This window comes from Opisthocomus hoazin, chromosome 8 (genome assembly GCF_030867145.1).
Source record: "Opisthocomus hoazin isolate bOpiHoa1 chromosome 8, bOpiHoa1.hap1, whole genome shotgun sequence".
Classification (NCBI taxonomy): Eukaryota; Metazoa; Chordata; class Aves; order Opisthocomiformes; family Opisthocomidae; genus Opisthocomus; species Opisthocomus hoazin.
The window spans coordinates 19937731-19956846 of NC_134421.1; the positions used below are offsets into that span (position 1 = coordinate 19937731).

General features: G+C 38.8%; 1 protein-coding gene across 8 annotated transcripts in view; it reads right to left on the minus strand.

Moving 5' to 3' along the window:
- The window catches only part of ANO4 (anoctamin 4), a 200359-nt gene that overhangs the window by 100701 nt on the left and 80542 nt on the right, over positions 1-19116 (minus strand). For 7 of the 8 annotated variants that reach the window (XM_075427640.1, XM_075427639.1, XM_075427642.1 and 4 more), the window contains 2 exons: positions 10886-11022; positions 3997-4155 (listed from right to left, as the gene is read on the minus strand). In XM_075427640.1, coding sequence (XP_075283755.1) covers positions 3997-4155; positions 10886-11022 — 296 coding nt within the window. The remainder of the gene's footprint in view (positions 1-3996; positions 4156-10885; positions 11023-19116) is intronic. The other variant, XM_075427641.1, reaches the window with a different exon arrangement.

The window sequence follows — 19116 nt, forward strand, 5'->3', positions numbered from 1 at the left end:
GGGACCTAATGAATGCTTATAAATATCTCAATGGTGGGTGTCAGGAGGATGGGGCCAAACTCTTTTCAGAGGTGCCCAGTGACAGGACAAGGGGCAATGGGCACAAACGGAAGCACAGGAAGTTCCATCTGAACATGAGGAAGAACTTCTTCCCTCTGAGGGTGAAGGAGCACTGGAACAGGCTGCCCAGGGAGGCTGTGGAGTCTCCTTCTCTGGAGATATTCAAGACCCGCCTGGACAAGGTCCTGTGCAGCCTGCTGTAGGTGACCCTACTTCGGCAGGAGGGTTGGACTAGATGACCCACAGAGGTCCCTTCCAACCCTGAACATACTGCGATTCTGTGATTTTGGCCAAGAGATTTAATTTATAAATCTTTATTCTTGTGAAAAGTATCATGGGCCCAATGTAATTCTGAGACATTCTGTCTTGAAAAGATAGGTTTTCCACAGAAATGCTGGGTTTTTGCTGTCCCAGAGGGATGAACACTGTATTTGGAATGACAGACACTACCTGTATTTTCTCTTTACATAAAAGTGATCGTAAATTATTTTTTCTGAGTGTCAGTGGGCTGATCTTAGTCTCTGGTTTATCTTTTGTTTTCACAAATATGAAATATACCCTCAGAATGTGGATAGTAGTACCCTGTCTCCTGTTCACTATTTGCCAGCCAACTCTGGAAGGTATGAGTCTCGTGTAACATTTACAGATGGTATCAATGCCTACAAACTGGCAGTGCTATTTGTACCTTCTGTCTGATAAGAACTTGCTCCATTTGAAGACTGCTCTCTCCATTTTACCCAATATGTAAGTCTGTTTCAAAGCGTATTAAAAATGAAAACAGTAGAGTCACCAAGAATCCCAGAGTCAGGATATCACAGTTATCTCACTCAGGAGACATTTTAAAAAAGGATAAATTTTATATCTGGCTGAAAAAAAACACCCAACCCATCTCTTTTCCTGGAGTGACCTATATTTTCAATTGATTTACCTAGAGCTTGTATGCATATGATCATACGTGTTGGATGTGATTCATGTTGGACTGGGACAACATGGTCATCCTATCCAGACCCAATACACATTGAAAAGCAGGGAGAACAGTCAGAAAATTATTTATGCTGTTCCATTCAATTAGCATTCACTCTTAGAGCTCTGTTTTCTATACCTTCATTAATTCAATGATCTGTTCCTTGGTGTGAGATCCCCTCATTGTTTACTACTGGATATACAGAGCACCAAAACTGGTAGAACTTCCGTGGGAGAGTGGTGTGGTATAGCTGAAGAACGTGAGTGTGAATTCGTTGGGGAATATCTGCAAAATGTTATCACCTTTTTCTAGAGTCAGAAACATATACCTGTTCAGACCTTTCTCAGCTACGTGATCTTGACATTGTACCTGAAGGTATCTTAACATTTATGAATTCATTTCAGATTCACTTTCTAATTTCATGCTGTTAAATGAACACTTCGTTCCCTGCACTCACCACTTCCTGGGTATTTTGCTGTGCTACACTTGCCAGCAAGCCACTGCAGTGCATTTTTCTCCCTCTGCAGTGTTACTCAGGAATATGGTTTTAAAATCACAATGTGAACAGCTCTGTAAGTTTTCCTCTCTGCCACTGACTTCACATTAAAAAGACAGGATTAACACAATCGAATATCAATATATGAACAGCCAGCAGTCAAAGGAGAATGAAAAAACAACCACACAAAATTCCTGGACGGTAAAAGGTTTCTTTCAGTCCAGGGGTTACAGCCTGTTGCCTCTGTATATGTTCTGTGGCCAAAGCCACAGACAATTCTCTCATTTTATCTGGGAGAAAACTTTCCCCAGTAGAAGCAATACATTAGATATGAACAACTAGAAAACAGACCTGCTGTCAAAATCTTCCAGAACTGAAACTCTGAATGATGTATAGTCTCACCAAAAGGAGAAGTAAAAATAATGCGAAATAATCTAGGCATTAACTGATCACACCGCTTAGTTGAAATCTAAGTGTTATGCAGCACAGTTCTTACTCTGTGGGGAGGGAATGTACCAAGAACGTACTTATTTCCTTCAGGACTATAATCCAGTTTGGAAACTAACATGATCATAAAAAATACACGCTAGGGTTTAATTTTAGGTCAGAGTCATATGTTAAAAAAGATTGCTATCCTAGACTTTAAAAACATCAGCCTGAGTCATGTAACACAACCTCATTTTGATCATTCTGAGTTTAGAAAATGTACAATTACTGCTGCTGGCAAGAAGTCACACAAAGGCCAAATGAGATTAGTAAGAAATAAAACTGCATGTCACTAGCATAATAGAAACCGAAATGAATAATCAAATGGGCAGAATATTCATGCAGCCTAGGCAGCAAAGTCCAAATAAATGGGCTTGAAAGCCACAAGAAAACTCTATAGTCAGCACTTAAATTATCAATTTGAAAAAGTTTTCTGTGCAGCATGTTGCAAGAAGTTTCATAATACTTAAAATACAAAGCGATGCTGTCGTTTTCACTGCTGACCTTAGCACAGTAATAAACCTGCAAAAATCATAAAGTAGGAAGAGATTGGATCAAAAGCATTGGGCAGATGTATCAACAGGGAGTATTCATTCCACGTTCATTTTCTACACTGCCCAAACTTCAGAGACTTCTTCAGTGTCTTTCCTGGTGGAAGCAGGGCAGAATTCTAGGATGTGAAGCTGAACAGCTGCAGCAACACTCTTGTGTTCTTGGATGTTGGGTTACAACTTCTACAGACAGTGGTACGTTTACAGGAAGTGTCATAAATGAACAATGGCTGCCATTGAAAAGCCATCGACTACTGCAGATCTAAAGATGCTAACTTCCAGGTTATCTGGAGGAATGGTATATGGCAACTGGCTGATGGAACCAATGATATGCTCTTACTCACTTATATTCACCAGTACCCACGCTCATTCAAAAACATCTAAAAAAAGGAAACATTTTCATTATTCTGAAGAGAAATAGCTTCCATTTTTTCCTCCCCAGTGTTCTCCACAGAAATGTGCCTTTTAACTACACAGGCAGAATATCTACACATGTACCAGGAATTCAGTGAAAGAAAGGGAGATAATGTACAGCACCTACGTAATCGACCAAAGCCTGTAACCTGAAAATTTCTTTACTGTTTCCATAATTAGCAGCATGACGATGCATATTAGCATGAACGTGAGTCAATCAAGCACAAGTAAAGCTAAATATTCAGCAATATCTATTCTGCACAGAAGTGAAACTTAAGCCCTGTTTAAGCACACTTTGAAAAGTTTAAGAAAGAACATAGCCTACGCAAAATAGAGACTGTCTCTTTAAGCCTTGCTCCTGCTCTCTGTCACATCAATACATTTTTAGACACTTTACATTCATTTTTACACTTTTGTTCAGAAAAGAATTACTGTTTTAGGACATTGTATTTGAAATAACATTGATATAAATTATTCATATGTACTGTCTGATTATTTCAATGTTTAGGATTAAGACAGAAGGTGAGAGTTTAGGTTGTTTTCAAACTACCAAAATACCATTCAAGTCCCTGTGCCTAAGCTGACAAGAAAAGGAAGGCAGGGGTTTACTTAGGTCTCTGGAAAGAGTACCAAGAGCCTCAGCAAATAGTGGAGCCAGGTAGCTAGAAGGAAACATAGGTGCAGAAACGTGGATTGCACTCGGTAGAATTCAGGCCATCCAAACCCAGCACTTGTTTTCTCTATTGCACAGCACAGTGGATGAAATTCTGTGGCCTACTTGTGCACAAGGTTGAAAAAGATGAATGTAATGGCCTGTTTTGGCCTTAAATCCATGTGTCTGATTTTCCTTTAGGCTATGCTTTCCCACTGCTCTGGCAATAAATAGCCTATACTTAGGCATGCTTAAAAGCATTTTTTCTACTGCTACAACAGAGTAAATGGGTTTCAGAGTAAACAAAACTCATACCCTCAGATTCTACACAGCTTTAAAAGTTGGAAGGTTTTTTTCAAAGAAGTTCTTTTACCTCTTTTTCCATTTGAAGACCTTCTGCTCTGATATTTCTCTCAAATACTTCCCTCTTTTCTGTCTGTGGATTAGATTTTCTGTATACCAGGATGTAGTCAATTCGACATTTTCCATCTCTAAAATATAGTCCATTGGCTTTGTTCTTATCAGGCACTTCCTGTAAAGAGAAAAACAAACATTTCAGTAATGTTAATTAGCCTTGGTAATTGCTGCATTGCTGTTTGCATCAGCAGTTTTCAGTAATACTTGAAAGGAAAGATAAGAAATCAGAACAAGCTGTTCAAGTTTTTAGATGCTTTTCATACAGTGCCTCTGAGGTCATCTGCAAGTAGCACAGACTTCCGCATTTCAAGACCAGGATGTCTTCTTAGGTAGACGTTTGGTCATACAGGCATGGGATAGGAGAGAATAGAGAATGCAAGCCAAACTTCCTCCCCCCCCACCATCCAGAAAATTAGGAATGACTTCATATAAAATAAAGCAGAGGATATTACTACTGAAGCATAAATTTAAAATTAAGAACTTACTATGGTAGACTGTCTTTGTACATATGAAAAGAATAAACAATGGCATGAACATTTACTGCGGTGAGAAACACTAAGACCTGGCACAGAGATTCTCATTGCTTTGTAATGACAATAGTAGCTCTGCTTCACAGGACACAGAAAGGACATGAAGGTCCTGGACCTACGTCATCATACCTCATCAAACCAACTACAGAGTATTCTCGGCCTAAGGAACAGCTGAGCAAGCCTACTGGATTTATTGAAAATAATTCCTGCTGTTTGATCTAATAGTACCTAAACATAATAAATACTGTTTCATGGCTATTTCCTACAAAAGATTGTGCCTGTTCAAATGCTTGGTGTGACAAAAAGAAACAGCTTGATTTCACTGTTAATAAGAGGCCAAACAGGCCCCTCTCCTAAAACCTGAAAGACCATAATGCCGGCCTTTTTCCAAAATTCACGTGATGAAACTCTCTACAGATCCTCCTCACAATGTAACACCACTCCCACATAATACAAGTCTCGCCCAGGGGTTAAGTTTCCACTTTCAAACAAGTCGAAATTGCGTGGCAGTTTGTGGGCCGGAGTATTTGGTACAAGAAATGTACGGTGTCAATGTTATATGGGAACAAACAGCACTCCCTCAGGGCAGTATAATGGGCAGGGACCTTCAGGGACCTCAGGATCAGCTCCAAGCTGAAGAGAGGGTTAGGCTAATTCCTCTCTGTTTTTCCAGCTTTTGCACAACCATTCCTGAGAGAAATAGCCATGCCCTATAACATATGATCAAATGTCTGAAAAAAATAAGAATATTTTGCCTTTCGCATCTGAGAAAAGTACAGAATTTTCAAAATACTTTCTCCATAGGAAAACTGTTTCTTAGTTTAAACTGCAAGAAGTGAACATAGTAATAGGACAAATGATTCTTACAGGGAAAAAAAGAATACTCTCATTCAAAGAATTTAGTGTAAGCTATCTTCCTGATTCTCAGCAGACATTTTGATTAAATGGAAAAAACAATGAAAGCATCCCAAATGTCCCATCCCCTTGGTACATCCAGTTTACTGAAGGCAGAAAGGGGAGTTTTTCTAAGATTCTTTTATTACAGTGTCTGACTCCTGATACAGCTTAATGCAGACTTGATATGGTGGAATAGTTCTTTGAGTTGAAAATGAAGGCAAGAAAAAAGCCCTAAGGAAATAACAGTAACAAACCATTTATACCCATACTGCATATCATGCTGACAAATGATATCAGGATATCAGAAGTATTTTTCACACAGCATTAAATATGAAAACACTTCAGGAAGCAGAGTTTATTTTTTTCTATAAAATATCTATGTTGAGAAGGTGTAAAAAAAACCCAAAAGGGTATTTAAGGTTTTTTAAATACAGGAAGAATGCAGTAGGAGATTCAGAGGCAGTGGGTCATCTTGGTGGTCCTGCTCTGATTTCTAAGCCTCCTGCTGACCCACCCTTCCTGTCCTGTAGGTTCCAGAGTCACTACGTGTATTTTAGCAAGTAAAGTGGTGTGATAAGAAAGGATATGTAGAGCAAAACAACCTGTGCTGAGGACCTGCTGTCCACACTATGTAGGCCTGAGGGCTTACTCTTTTGGCCCACTCTAGTCTGGGTCCATGAGACTCATTGGAGTACATCTCACAATTTATTTGCATCCAGAAGGAATCTAGGTTTGAAATCCAACACTGCTCTGGAATGCAAACAAACAAAGCATGGGTAGGGGCAATTGAGAGATTCACTTCAAATGTACACTCCTGATCTGAAGTAAAATACTAGCACAGACGTGTCCAGAGTCCATTCCACAAGGAATGTGTCTTTCTCTGCATGCAGTAGTGACTTGACTAGAAAAATAGATTTGCCCTTTATGCTTCCTATATTTCATCTTTCTCTGAAGGAAATTGGTTTGCCCTACACTGCTTCATCAGTGCATGTAGAACCTTGCATTAAAGTGCACCTATGAGATTTAGCCAAGTTATTTGACTTGTAGGACTTCTTCCCCTATAAATGTGACTTCCTGAGACAACTACTTTCTCTTGGATTTGTGAATCATTCCCAATGACAGTATTGCAATTTTTTAGCTCAGAAAGGCAGCTTGGACTCTTATCTGTAGTCAGAGGTCCTTTTCATTTTAGGAACACAGTAAGTCAAATCCAGACTGATAAACCCTACTAGACTGGTATGGCCTCTGAGAAGGAACTCTTTCTGTTGCCTTCTTTTATAGCCTGTATGGTAGCTTTATAGACTGAATCTGGGCATACAAGAACTCTGAGGATCTAACATGATATGGAGACAGTCAGGCTGACTGGCCCAACAGTGTCAGGAAATAGCAGCTGCAGGGCTTTTGCATTGTCCACAGTATTCCAGGCTTACACTATTCTAGACAGAGAATTTTCTCCTACCTTGAGCTTCGCTGACCCTCCTCCAGACACTGCATCTCCTTTCCCTGTGTTAGGATTGCAAAATTCAGTTTTCCTAAACTGAGTAAAAAAATTATATATAGAAGTCTAGAACTAGGTCTGACTGCCGTTTTCAGTGGAAAAGTGGTCTAGTCATATACTTCAAACCTCCATTCCTTCATCTGAAAAAGGATGCCAGAAGAAAGCGGAAAAACAGGGAAGACTTCACTCTATCAAGGCTATCTTTGCAGCTTTATTTGTAATACACATATCTAAAGTTGTATAACTGGGAATTCTTTTCCAAGGAATGCACTAGTTTTCATATTCTCAGACCCACAGTTGGGAGCCATCAACATTCATAAACATACGACTCAGACACATACATGCTAGGAGATCTTTAGATTAAAGGGCTTATCCCAAATGCTTCACTGTCCAAAATCAGAGTATTTGTAACCCTAACAGCTATAGAGACTTTAAATGGAACATTTAAACAAAAGTGCAGTTGGGTAAATCAAGGAAATTTGAATATTTACCTGCAGGTCTTTAAAAAAATTCAATCAGAATGGACTCCAATGTTCACTAATTTAATGACCGATTAGATTTTTTTCTTGATTCCTAGTTATTTTGGTATCCGGTAATCATCAATATGGATGCTCAATGAAGATAGGATCTTTGAATTCTAAAGAGATCGTCTTTTCCTGTTATTGGTGAATACTTGGAGTTAGCGTCCCCTGCATGCAACTTCACAGGTGGTGGAGGGGATTAATACCTGCATCACTAACAGTGATAACTTGTGCAGAAAAAGAGGAACCCAGAGCCACCCAGTTTTTAAAGCACAGTTCTAATTAAAGAACGTGTATATTTCCTTTGTGTGTTCTTTTTTCTTAATAGCCTTTTGCCCATTTAGATTCTAATTTTGTGGAATCTGCAACTTTATTTTTCCATGTACCTTCACTGGTTGATATATACTTCTTGACACCATAATATATTTAATTACATGGAGTTTTTCTAATAATGAAATTATCTAGACTGAAAAATTAAGTGCTCAAAGGTTAGGAAGTAATAGATTTGTAGTCTTCTCTGAAAGCTTAGTCAATCTCTTTTCATATCTATCCCAATCATTGAGGAAGACTGGAATTTGGTGGAAAAGAACTACTTATTTAGCTTATATTCTGGTAAATATACACAAAAAAACTGAGATGAAATTGCACAAGCTATCATAAATGCCATAAAGAGCATCAGAATTCTTATTTTGCAACATGAATACATTTTTTTTCTGCTGTAATCTTCCATGCAATTTCTAATTTATACAAGAGATTGTTAAAACAAACTCTATTCTGCACAATGGTAATAACACTACCCCCAAATATCAACAGAGTTTGATGCTTAAAGTGAAGACTGTAGGAGTGACTAACAATTTTAACTTCAAAACTACCTACATCAATTGGAATATCTAGAATGGGCCATATAAGCTTATGTAAGTAGAAGTCAAATTTTGTCCCAGCCCCATCATTCGTTCTCCCTTGTTTGGATAAAGATGACTAATTTATTACTTCATAGAAAGAAAGGCAGAATGGATGCATACCTATACTACAGCTCCTACCTTTTTTTCTTTAACTTTTACCTGCTTTCTGCTGCTTCTCCAGTTCTCAGAAAATGAAACTTCAGTGGATGTAAAACCATATTTTGGTGATAATATGTCCCTGAATTTAAACTGTAAAGTGTATACTTAATTGTTATATTGGCAGAAGTAAGAAGTATTTTGATCAATGCACACAAAGGGAAATATGATTTTTTAATTTGTTCAGACTGTAGCTGTGTTTGAATGAAACACAAAACAAAGAAAAAAAAACATCTCTAGAAAAAGGACAAGCTGAATTCCGATCTGGCTCTGCATCTTGTAAGGAACTGTTGATAAAGATCTATCCATAAAGTGTTAATTGGATCTTCTGGTCAAGCACAAACAACTAACAGCTGAAGCAAACAATATTTCAAATTGTCAGCTACAGAAAAGTGATAATAAACATTTACTATGTTCTTGTAAATTTTTTTGATTGTAAATTCATTTTAATGAATTCAGATAGAAACCATATTAAATTATTTGGCTGCAATGTTAGCTTTAAAACTTAACAAAACAAACATCAATACATTCAGAGAGACTTTCACTGGGGCCAGATCCCTTACCTGATGGCATTAAGAGGGCTCTCGCAGGCTATAACACTAAACTGGAAGACTGAAAGGAAGCTCGAATCTTCAGCGTTCACTCCGCCACTGTATAGTTGAGCTCCCATATTTATCCATACAAAGTATACAATATCTAATCAGCATGTCTTTTGCTTCTGAAATTAAGCAGGGGCCAAGTACCTTGAAATGTTTTTTATAGGCTACAGCATCCCTGTGCTCCCATTAAGACTTTCAGTTTTCTGGGTTATTTTTCCTCTTTTACGTATACATGACCTACATCGCTGTTTTCCTTAGTTACGATTATGCGAAAAGAGAAGATAATCTGTTCAACTAGGAAATATTCCTCAGACATTTTCCCTTTAAAAAATAACAAAGAATACATTGAAAAGGAAAAAAAGCTTTTGCCATAACAGCAGCACTTGTCGTTCTATCTCATCCTGAGTCCTTCTGACCATTTTCTGTTCACTTTTCCTCTTTAACATGCAAAGATCCTGTGCCTTTCACCCATGTCCTTTTGTCAGAGACCATATGGTACACGATTTCAAAATGCAACACAGGAATATCATGCCAGGTTAACCTATTATAGTGCAAGTAGGCAAAGAAGCCCTTTGTAAGTTGTATGGGAAGCTGGGTAAGAGCAATGAATAAAGGAGAATCACAGAATCACAGAATGGAAGATGAAACTGTGAGCAAGGTCACACATATCTCAGGGTGCCCTGAATTTTGTTGCTTTAATTATCTGTCTAAACATTCCAGGAGTGCAGCTCTCTATGGGCTGAATTTCTAGCACAAGAAAAATCTCTAACTCTGTCCTCAGCAGTGTTTCACAAAAGAACTTGCACCACAAAACCCTCTAGCTCCTGAAAAAGACATAATCTTTAATTCTATCTTCTAAATTTTATCTAAACTAGCAAACAAAACAGGGTCAGGGCAGAGGGTTCACCTATATCCTATAGTTTTCTATGCTTTTTGATTGTTCATATGGGTCTCTGCCAGTTCTGCTCTGTGCCTGTCAGCCCTCTGCCAAAAAGTCCTCAGGCACAGCTTGCAGGTAACATCAGACCACTCCAGTAAGCAGTCTAGATGCAGCGGCACTCCTGACGTGGGGGAAAGGAGCCAAGTCCCTGGTCTCCTCACTCCCGGAGGAGATCGCCCTAACATCCATGGGTTGTAGGGCAGTTGGAGGCAAAGTTAAAGGATATCATGTTCCTTCTGCACGAAAGACACAAAAAGGAATTTAGGTCCAAATTTCCATACCTGGGTCCATGATTCTTTGCCTGCTTTAAGACATAATTTAAAAAGGATGATGCGATGAATGATTCCTCCCCGGCATGTTCTCGGAATCACCATTATGCACCATCAAGTCACTTATTCTTCACTGGAAGGGAATGTGTCACATACCTGATATCCAATGCTTCTCATGACAGATTTATGATGAATTCTCCTCCCTCCTTCCCCTCAAAGGACTAATACAGGGAAAACTTTTCCATTATTTTCAGAAGGAGTGAAGCATTAGACTTGGCTGGTTCAGAAAACAAGCAGACAACAAAGGCCTGTACAGATTTTTTTCAGTGGGGGGTGCATGAAATCAATAAAATCTCCTTTTAACTTGAGATATTTTATATTTCCGCATTATAATCTCAGAATGGAAAAACAGTCACCATGACAAAGGTCAGATACAAGTTGTCTTAGTATGAGATTTTAAATCAAATTAAATTTATTCCCTCTTTATAATGGGCATGAATAATTATTATATTAAAAATTCTGTGTGTTCTTACCTCTCCCACAACTTCCAACCTGCTGGCATCATCAGAAGTACTGGTCAAATTACCATGGTGAAGGAGGGAGTCATCATCTTTGGAAGGGCTGTTCACACCTTCTAACTCATCAAAAAAAATGTTGACATCCTTAGCTACTAAAAACAAAAATAAAAACATACATTCAAATCACCTTTGAGCCAAATGAAGACACCGAGGATAATGCAGTATCAACAATCCAGCTTTTTAGTTCTGGTTTAAGTATCTACTATGGTAAATTTAAAATCTGATCACATTGGAGGAGTGCTTTCTTTACCAGTGAGCCACGCAGATATTTAGGATACCACAATACCTTGCTGATGACAAATAAGTAATCTTCTGTCACAATAGAACATACATTAGCCATCTCCTCGGCTTCTCTTGATGTAAGCAGTTTAAACAATAGCCTTCTGGATTACTATGGTCTCTGAAAATCTCTTATCATAAAGAAGCAGGTTTTTAATCTACTACATAAAGTACCGAGTTAGAAGTTGTACAGACCTGTGGGGCAGCCAGAAGCAGACCTTAAAGAAGTATTGTTACTTACAGGCACTGAATAAATGACTCTGGGCAGAAGTTTATCTTTGCACAATTTAGCATGTTTTGATGCATATAAATCTGGCATGTTTCTGGGGCAGTGGGACAGATCCTGCCCTGCTGCCCCCCATGGGGAACCCCTGGTGGGAGGTTTATGCTTGAGTAAATGGGTTGAACTTCCTCTACCTTTCATCCAATGCCATGTCATGTAATAATTTTACTGTAATTAAAAAAAAACAAAACACACACAACCACCAGTAGAAGGAATGAGTTAAAGGCTGGCACTGTACTCAAGATTAGAGCAGCGTTAGCTTTAGGGTGTTCCCCGCTTTGCTGAGCAAGGAGGTGATGAGAAACCTTGTGCAAGAGCTTACAGTCCCCATAAGGGCCGCTGATCTGCTGACTGAGCGGCTGCTGGATGGAAGCCGCAGGGCAGGCAGGCTGCAGCCAGTGAGGTCCACCCTTGCACCCCATAAACTGCAGATCTGGGATGAAGGGGTTAATGATGAGATGTGTGGCAGGGGGAAGAAACATGCGTTTGCTGAGGATCAAGCTTCAGCTGTGGATAGACGTCATCTCTCCAACCTTATGTTTTATAGGCAAAACCCAGAATTACGACAGTAGAGTCATAACTGTTAGAAGAACCCACTACTCCTCACATGTTTTGCAAACTCGATGGACTTTTAGAACCATTGTTCTTTGTTGCAGTAACCCCCTGATCCTTTCGCTTCTCTGCAACTCCCCTAACTTAAGTGACAGGCAGTTGTGATTCCTGTTGATGAGAATTTATATTAACAGAGAACAGTCAAAAATCTCTAATTGCTGGTGGCAACTTAGTTCCATTTCTAACTACTGGCTCCAGGTGTAAAAACCCATTCCCCCACTGTGAACAGACTGAACAGCTGCCAGAAATGAAAGGCCATTTACTTTTCCCAGCCATCATGAGTGTTATGTGACCTCTTTTTCACCTTTCCCTTCTTCAGGGGCTACAGCCTAGTTTAAGAAACCTTTTAAAAAAATTTCCAATGCTACCGACTCCACAGTCTCTGCAAGGGGTCTATTTTTTGCTATCGCAAGCAGGAGAAAATTTTCCTCATAATATTCATCCTGAATATGCACCTATATTGCAATTTAAATATACTATTCTTTTCCTATCAATCACGAACATGGGGAAGAGATTGCTCCCTTTTTGTACATGTCTCTTACAGTATCTAAAGTCTGTTATTACAGCTGTACATAGATAAAAAAGAAAACCCTATCAAAATATTCAAGAACCCTTCTTCTTCATTTGCATGCATAAAATAAGGACAAGGTTAATGACATACATTCTATTATCGATTGCAACATTTGTGCTTAGAAGTCACTAAAAATTTAAGAAACAACACAAAAATCTTCATGTCCAAATTAATCCACTCTAGATACTAGGCTAATGAACTAACCTAAGTAGCATAATTTTTAGTATAATTTCTGTGCCAAATTAACAGGTTTTAGGACAATATACTACTCCTCAAGTTTAGCAATTTTGGGATTGCATACTGACTAATCTAGCTATCATTCTTTGTATCCCAGCGTTAGTATTGCACAATATTTAATCTCTACTTAACACTTAACATCATAATTCAACAGTTTTAGATAGCACCCTCTGTTCTGCAGTATCCCAACCAGCTTTTATTAAGATATTGAGAGTAACAGTTTCACCTACTTCACTCTCTTTTATAGTGTGTGTATCATCATATTCTGTGAACACATCAGAGATATAAAACCTCTTTTTTGCAGATATTAAGTTTCTCTTGTCATTTTAAGGCTGTTTTTACTGTCAGTCCATTTATGTTGCTTATCCTAGTTTTGTGAAAAATGCCAGGATATCACTAGAGACAAATATTCAGGACAGAGTTTTTCACTTTAAAGCCAGCCTTGGCCTTACACCATCCTGTTCCCAGCTTGGGGTGAACTTACTGACAGGGGTGGAGAAGACCATCCTGGTGCTGTTTTGGTTTATGTGAGGGGGAGAGCTCCTCAGTGTCACTGTGGCTGCATGCAACCCATCCTAGTACAAACTACAGAGGTTTAAGGAGACTTCATAGGCAAAAAACAGACTTCAATTTGTACCATTGGCAGCAGCAATATTAAAGAACTATTTGCCACCTTGATTCATGTTAACCCACAGAAAATCATACTAGAGATGCCTATAAAGGACAGGGGAACCACTGCAAGACTGCACAGTCTAACCACCTGCCCTTCACTGTCCCTACTATTTCAAAGGGCTGGAAACATCCCACTCCTCCAAATAATAATCTGGATGTAGATCATGACCAGCTTTTGCATACATGTTCATTCCAGAAGAATTTATCTGAACACTCAACATAAAGAACTACTGCAACAGAAATCATACTGAATGACTTCAAACTTCACTGAACTAAAACCCTGAAGAGCGCCTCCAGGAAAGAGACATATGAACATGTAGATCATCAACACCTCAACATAGTATTGAAACAACTGAAAAGAATACAAAAATAATTAAAAAGTGATGCCTTCTGAAGATTATATGAGATATACCTGTTCCAGAAAGAGGCAACGAAAGATGTAAAAATGAAAGGTATTTTGCCTGTATGCTGTGCCCCAGGGAATCTGAACTAGCTTTTTTCTGCTGTTAAGACTGCCTTAGCAGAAAAGGCGAGGCCTTTGAGATACCCAAATTACTGCTTCCTGAAGTGCCAGTAATGCTTTGGGTTGAAAAATCGATGGTTTTTAAGTGGGTGTTTACTGATGAACAACTTGGCGTGTAAGGGAATGAAAGTGTTTGGAGATTTCAAGCAGAGAATTACTGGATTTTTCTCAGGATTTGTGAGGAATAAAAAAATCTTATTTCAAGGTCACTTTAAAATCCAGCCATCCCAAGAGTAACTAGAAGTTGTGGAAGCAGGAATCTCAGCTGATTAGTGAAACTAGGTACCAGGACCTGTCCAGACTGCCTGTAGTAGAGAACTGCTTACATCAGAAGTACACAGATAACTGGCATGCTGGTTGGTAGCTTCAGCAAACAGGATAAGTAGTGAAGATATGTGCTGAACTACCTCATTAGTGCTAAAGTTGTCTGTGACCTTCTTCCAGTTGCAATAAGAGTGCTGCTGGTGAGAAAGTGGAGATCTTTACACTGCAGTTCCCTTGCTGTGTATGTTTTTGAAAATGCACTCATAGTATTTCAGTCAACAACACATGGGGTCCTAACATTTACCACAAACATTTTCCTACCCCATATCTCACTGAATAGTTAAAAAAAAAAAACCAACATAAAATACTGTTACACAAAACTAAATAAATAATTAAAAAAGAAAACCCTGTTTGCTTTACTTTCATAATGGTGATGGTACTTCCAAGCCAGCTCTCCTGCCTCTTGTAAGCTAGCTCAGCCACTCCACTCCAGTGAACATGAACACCCATGCTGCCAAATGTTGCTAAAGGCATAGTCAGGGCTCCATGGCTCCACCTTTGCTGTCCTCTTTGGACCATGACGTACACATACCCACAAATGATCCAAACAGAATGATATACAATAGTTTTATCATATATATGCCTTTGACATATCATTTGGGAGACAGACTGGTGCTAGTGTATAGTCATGTATTTTGAGGCAGCGAAATTTAACAGCATTACAGAGCAGCATGTACATTGCTACAGGAGATATTAAGAATTCCCCCTCTGGTTTTAGATCAGCTTAAATATGCAAGCACTTTTCTCCCCCTCATGTTTCCATTTTGCGGGAAAAAATCAAAATTACTTGATAATTCAAAATCCCTTGAGGAGTTGAAAAAATGCGGATATGCAAATATTTTTACCCAAATATAATAGAACCACATATTCTGCAAACTAAATGCTGGGAAATTCTGAGAGAGAGTCTGTGCACAATCTCAGTGGGTCCACAAGCCACTTTGGACCAAGAGGCTAATTTAGGTAGGGCCTAAACATAAGATAACTCCTTTAACCTTTTGAAGATGGACACAAAAAATGGGACCTGGATGTGTTTCAGTGTGGCGAGACGGAAGCATGCTCAGAGATCTGTTAATTAATAGTCATTTTATTACCATTTGTCACACCAAGCCATTGAGTATACTCTAGCTTTGGATAATGTAAGCTGTAGATCAATATTCCAGAAACTGTTCTTCGGAAGCTTTTAGGCTTGTTAGTAACATTGAAGAATGAATTTCCTTAAATATTCTTACTGGCAACGTTTAAAATAAGTATAGAGAATTTCCACATGTTAAAGGCTGCGGAAAAAATTATTGGTATCTAAGAACACACCTTCGTAAAAATCCTGAGTAGAAAACATCTGTTTTGCAGAGACTTGCAAAGTAGAAAAGTTTGAGTACGAAAAACCAAGAACCTTTCTGTGTCTTCACTATGTGTTATGTTTTTGCAGCATCTATTTGGATTTTGGGGTGCAAACGTTCTGCACTCATTAAGGCTGGCAGATACAATTTACAAATCTTTGCTTCAAGGAGGCCATCTTACAGAGACCGTGCAGCCCAGAACTTTTTATCATGTTAGATGCTAAATTCAGTAACTACACAGTGGACCAGAAACCCTGTCTCAGGAAGCTCACTGATTTCTGTCTTCCAGATTATGAGAATTAAAATGAGAGAAGAAATGATTTTTTATTAAACCTAGTGAGAGTTAATCTAAACTGGATTTTGAAAAATATTCTGAAAAGACAGAGATTTCTTAGAAATTTCACTTTACCGCAATGGACATGAAAATAAGTTTCATACGCTGAAGCAAATTATAGGGATTCACGAAAAAAGCTTGAAATCTGAGCTTTTCTAAAAAAATAAAGCTATTTACTACTTTTCCACAAGAAGTCCGTCTGCTCAGTGTAATCACTAGGAAACAGCCATGAAAGCCTTTGCTAGCCTGTGCCATGGCGTTGAGGGCATGCCCAGCCCTGACTGTGCCTGCCTGGACAGCCGGGGGTCCCCCCATCCTGCCCAGGATCCAGGACCCCATTTCAGCCCCCCAGAGCTGTCAGCCCCTGCCCCAGAGATGCCCCAGCTCCCCAGCACGTTGCCCTGCCTGGCCACATCCCCAGCTGCACCAGGGAGGTACCTGATGGCCAGTGCTGGGGCTGCCCCCGGTGCCCCTGGCCCCGGCTGTCCTGCTCCTGGGCTTGGGACAGCCTGCGAGTAGGCAGCAATACGGAATTATGGCTTATATCTGCTAGATATTTTGTGTGGATCCTTAACACCTCTGCTGTCTAGTTTACAAGTTTGGTTTAGGTCAGATGCACCACCTTGTTTTGCAATCCCCTATTTTACAGTGTGTGTCTATAGCCATTTTCAGGTTAGTAATTATTATTTCCGAACTGTCTCTGATAGACTACAGATAATTTCAGTATACCCTTTGTTCAAGAAGAAACTGTTTTATAAAAGACTTACCAGAAATCTTTAGAAAAATGTGTTTAAGGCTCTACCATGAACTACGGTACTTAAACACAGAATTTAGCTCTACTGCAGTAGAAATTACTTTTAAGTCTTTTATAATAGTAATATATACACATAACAGTAAATAATGAGATGGTAAATCTTTATCTTCAGTTGCAGTCTAAGATTCAGTAGGGTAAAAGAAAAAAAAAATAGCTTTAGAGCAAAATGTTTGATTTAAGTAACTAAATTGAAAAAAAAAAGTCTGCTATTGAATGATGGTTCTTGGCAGTCTACCAAAGAAAGATATACCAGTTAGCTAAAGTTGCACAAGGCAGTTCCTGAAGAGGGAAATGCTCAGGAAACTCATGTTAGCAAGAAAAAATATGTGGTCTCTAAAGCATCATTAGCCTTTTTAATTCTCATTCAGTGCTAACAACAAGAAGTGAGAATAAAAGTAATGATGACTATTCTGAGCAACCACACTACAACGAATATTTAGGCAAGTTTATGCTAATTATTTGATATTCACGACAGACTCCAGGTGACAAGACACTCTCCTGGATGCATAACAAGCCTTTGCAAACTGAGTTGTACAATCACAGCAGTCCTTTTGTCTTTACAGAAGAGAATATAGCTGAAGGACATAGAAATTAACTTCCCAACAGCAACTGTGTCTGCTCTGGATAAAGAAAAAACATTGTCTCCAAGGGTGTAAAAGCTGCATCCTTATCAAATGGCGCTAATACAATCTACAAACCAAAATGTTAATTCTTAAAAGACTCTTTGTTTAATGTTATTATGATTTGAAATTACATTCAAATTGCTAAAACAATTTGGGATATTCAGTTTATATCCATTAATCACTTGCAAATATTTGCTTTATTTAGGGTAGGATTCACCTGCATTTACACATCCACAGTGCAGATGTTTGTGTCTAAGCTTTGGTAGTGATTCAAGTCAGCTTACATCCCTAAATTCCATCTGCAGGCAACAGAGGCAAATAGCCACTTCCAAGTTGCAGGTTATCTAGTCTATATTAGACACCCACTTTAAAATGAGACAAACTGAGCTCTAGACATGCTTGTTACATTCTGCTGACCACAGAGGGAGCTTAGACAATTAATTCAGATATTGACACCTTCATTGCAATCCCCTATGTTCAAGTCAGATGAATGTCCTCTTTATGGCCACAGAAAAATGGCATACTTTTAAAAGAAATTAGTTTTTTTTTAATCTGGAAGTTTAACATTTGAGGTTATAAGTAAACCTGTGCCATGCTGAATGAGAATTTGGGGTTATTCAGCACCATGATATCATCAGAGAGTAAGATACTGAAGTATGACACAGTACCAAGGGAGGCTGAGATATGGCCTTTTTAAAAAGAAGCTGCTTGGGACAAACACTGTTAATAAATCTAATCTTGATATCTATTTTAAACAGATCATCCATTTTCATTCTCAGCCATGTGCTTGAAATGGAGAAGATAACTGATTCTACTACTCCGAAATGGTCTATTCCCAACTTCAATTTGCTTTTCCTTGTTTGTCTGCCTCATCTGTTCAGCCTCTGAACGACTATAGTGTTTTTTCAGCCTCTCCAGTCCACATCCCAACTGCCCCCAGGCCTATATATGGGCTGTGTGGGTGAGAAGAAGAGGGGAGAAAGCAAGATCTCATGTTAAGGTTTCCTGATGGAAAAGCTTTTTAAGTTACAAATGCAGAGTTGATCTTAAACCTACAGCTTAATTAATCAGGTGATTCAATTTCAAATGATTGCCATCATCATTATACTAACCTGAGAGTTTCCCTTCCACCCCTGAACTTCTACCACCACCATATGACATGATCCTACCACTGTATTGTTCCTTATTCATATACCAAAAATCAGGAGTAGTGCAAGGTTTTACACATTCCTATGCATCTATTAGCATTCATGAATGTAAGTTGCTGTTTCTTGCTTTAGAAAATTGCTACACGAAACACCAAGTTTAAAATAAAACTGCAAAAGAGGGAAACCAAGAAGCCAGCTAGCAGTGTTGTCCTGCTGTGCATTTTGATTCCTGGGCTGCATAAGAGTCTTCAACCTGTTACAGAAAATTCCCACTGAAATTCCAGATTCTTTTGGATTCCAGAGTTGCATCAGTTTTGGGGTTGCATCAGTTTTACAAGACCAGTACTTCTTCTAGAGCAAGTCCTGAGATCATTCTACTGTTGCATTTGAGAAGGGTGGACCAATCAATTCTTAGTCCACAGCACATTA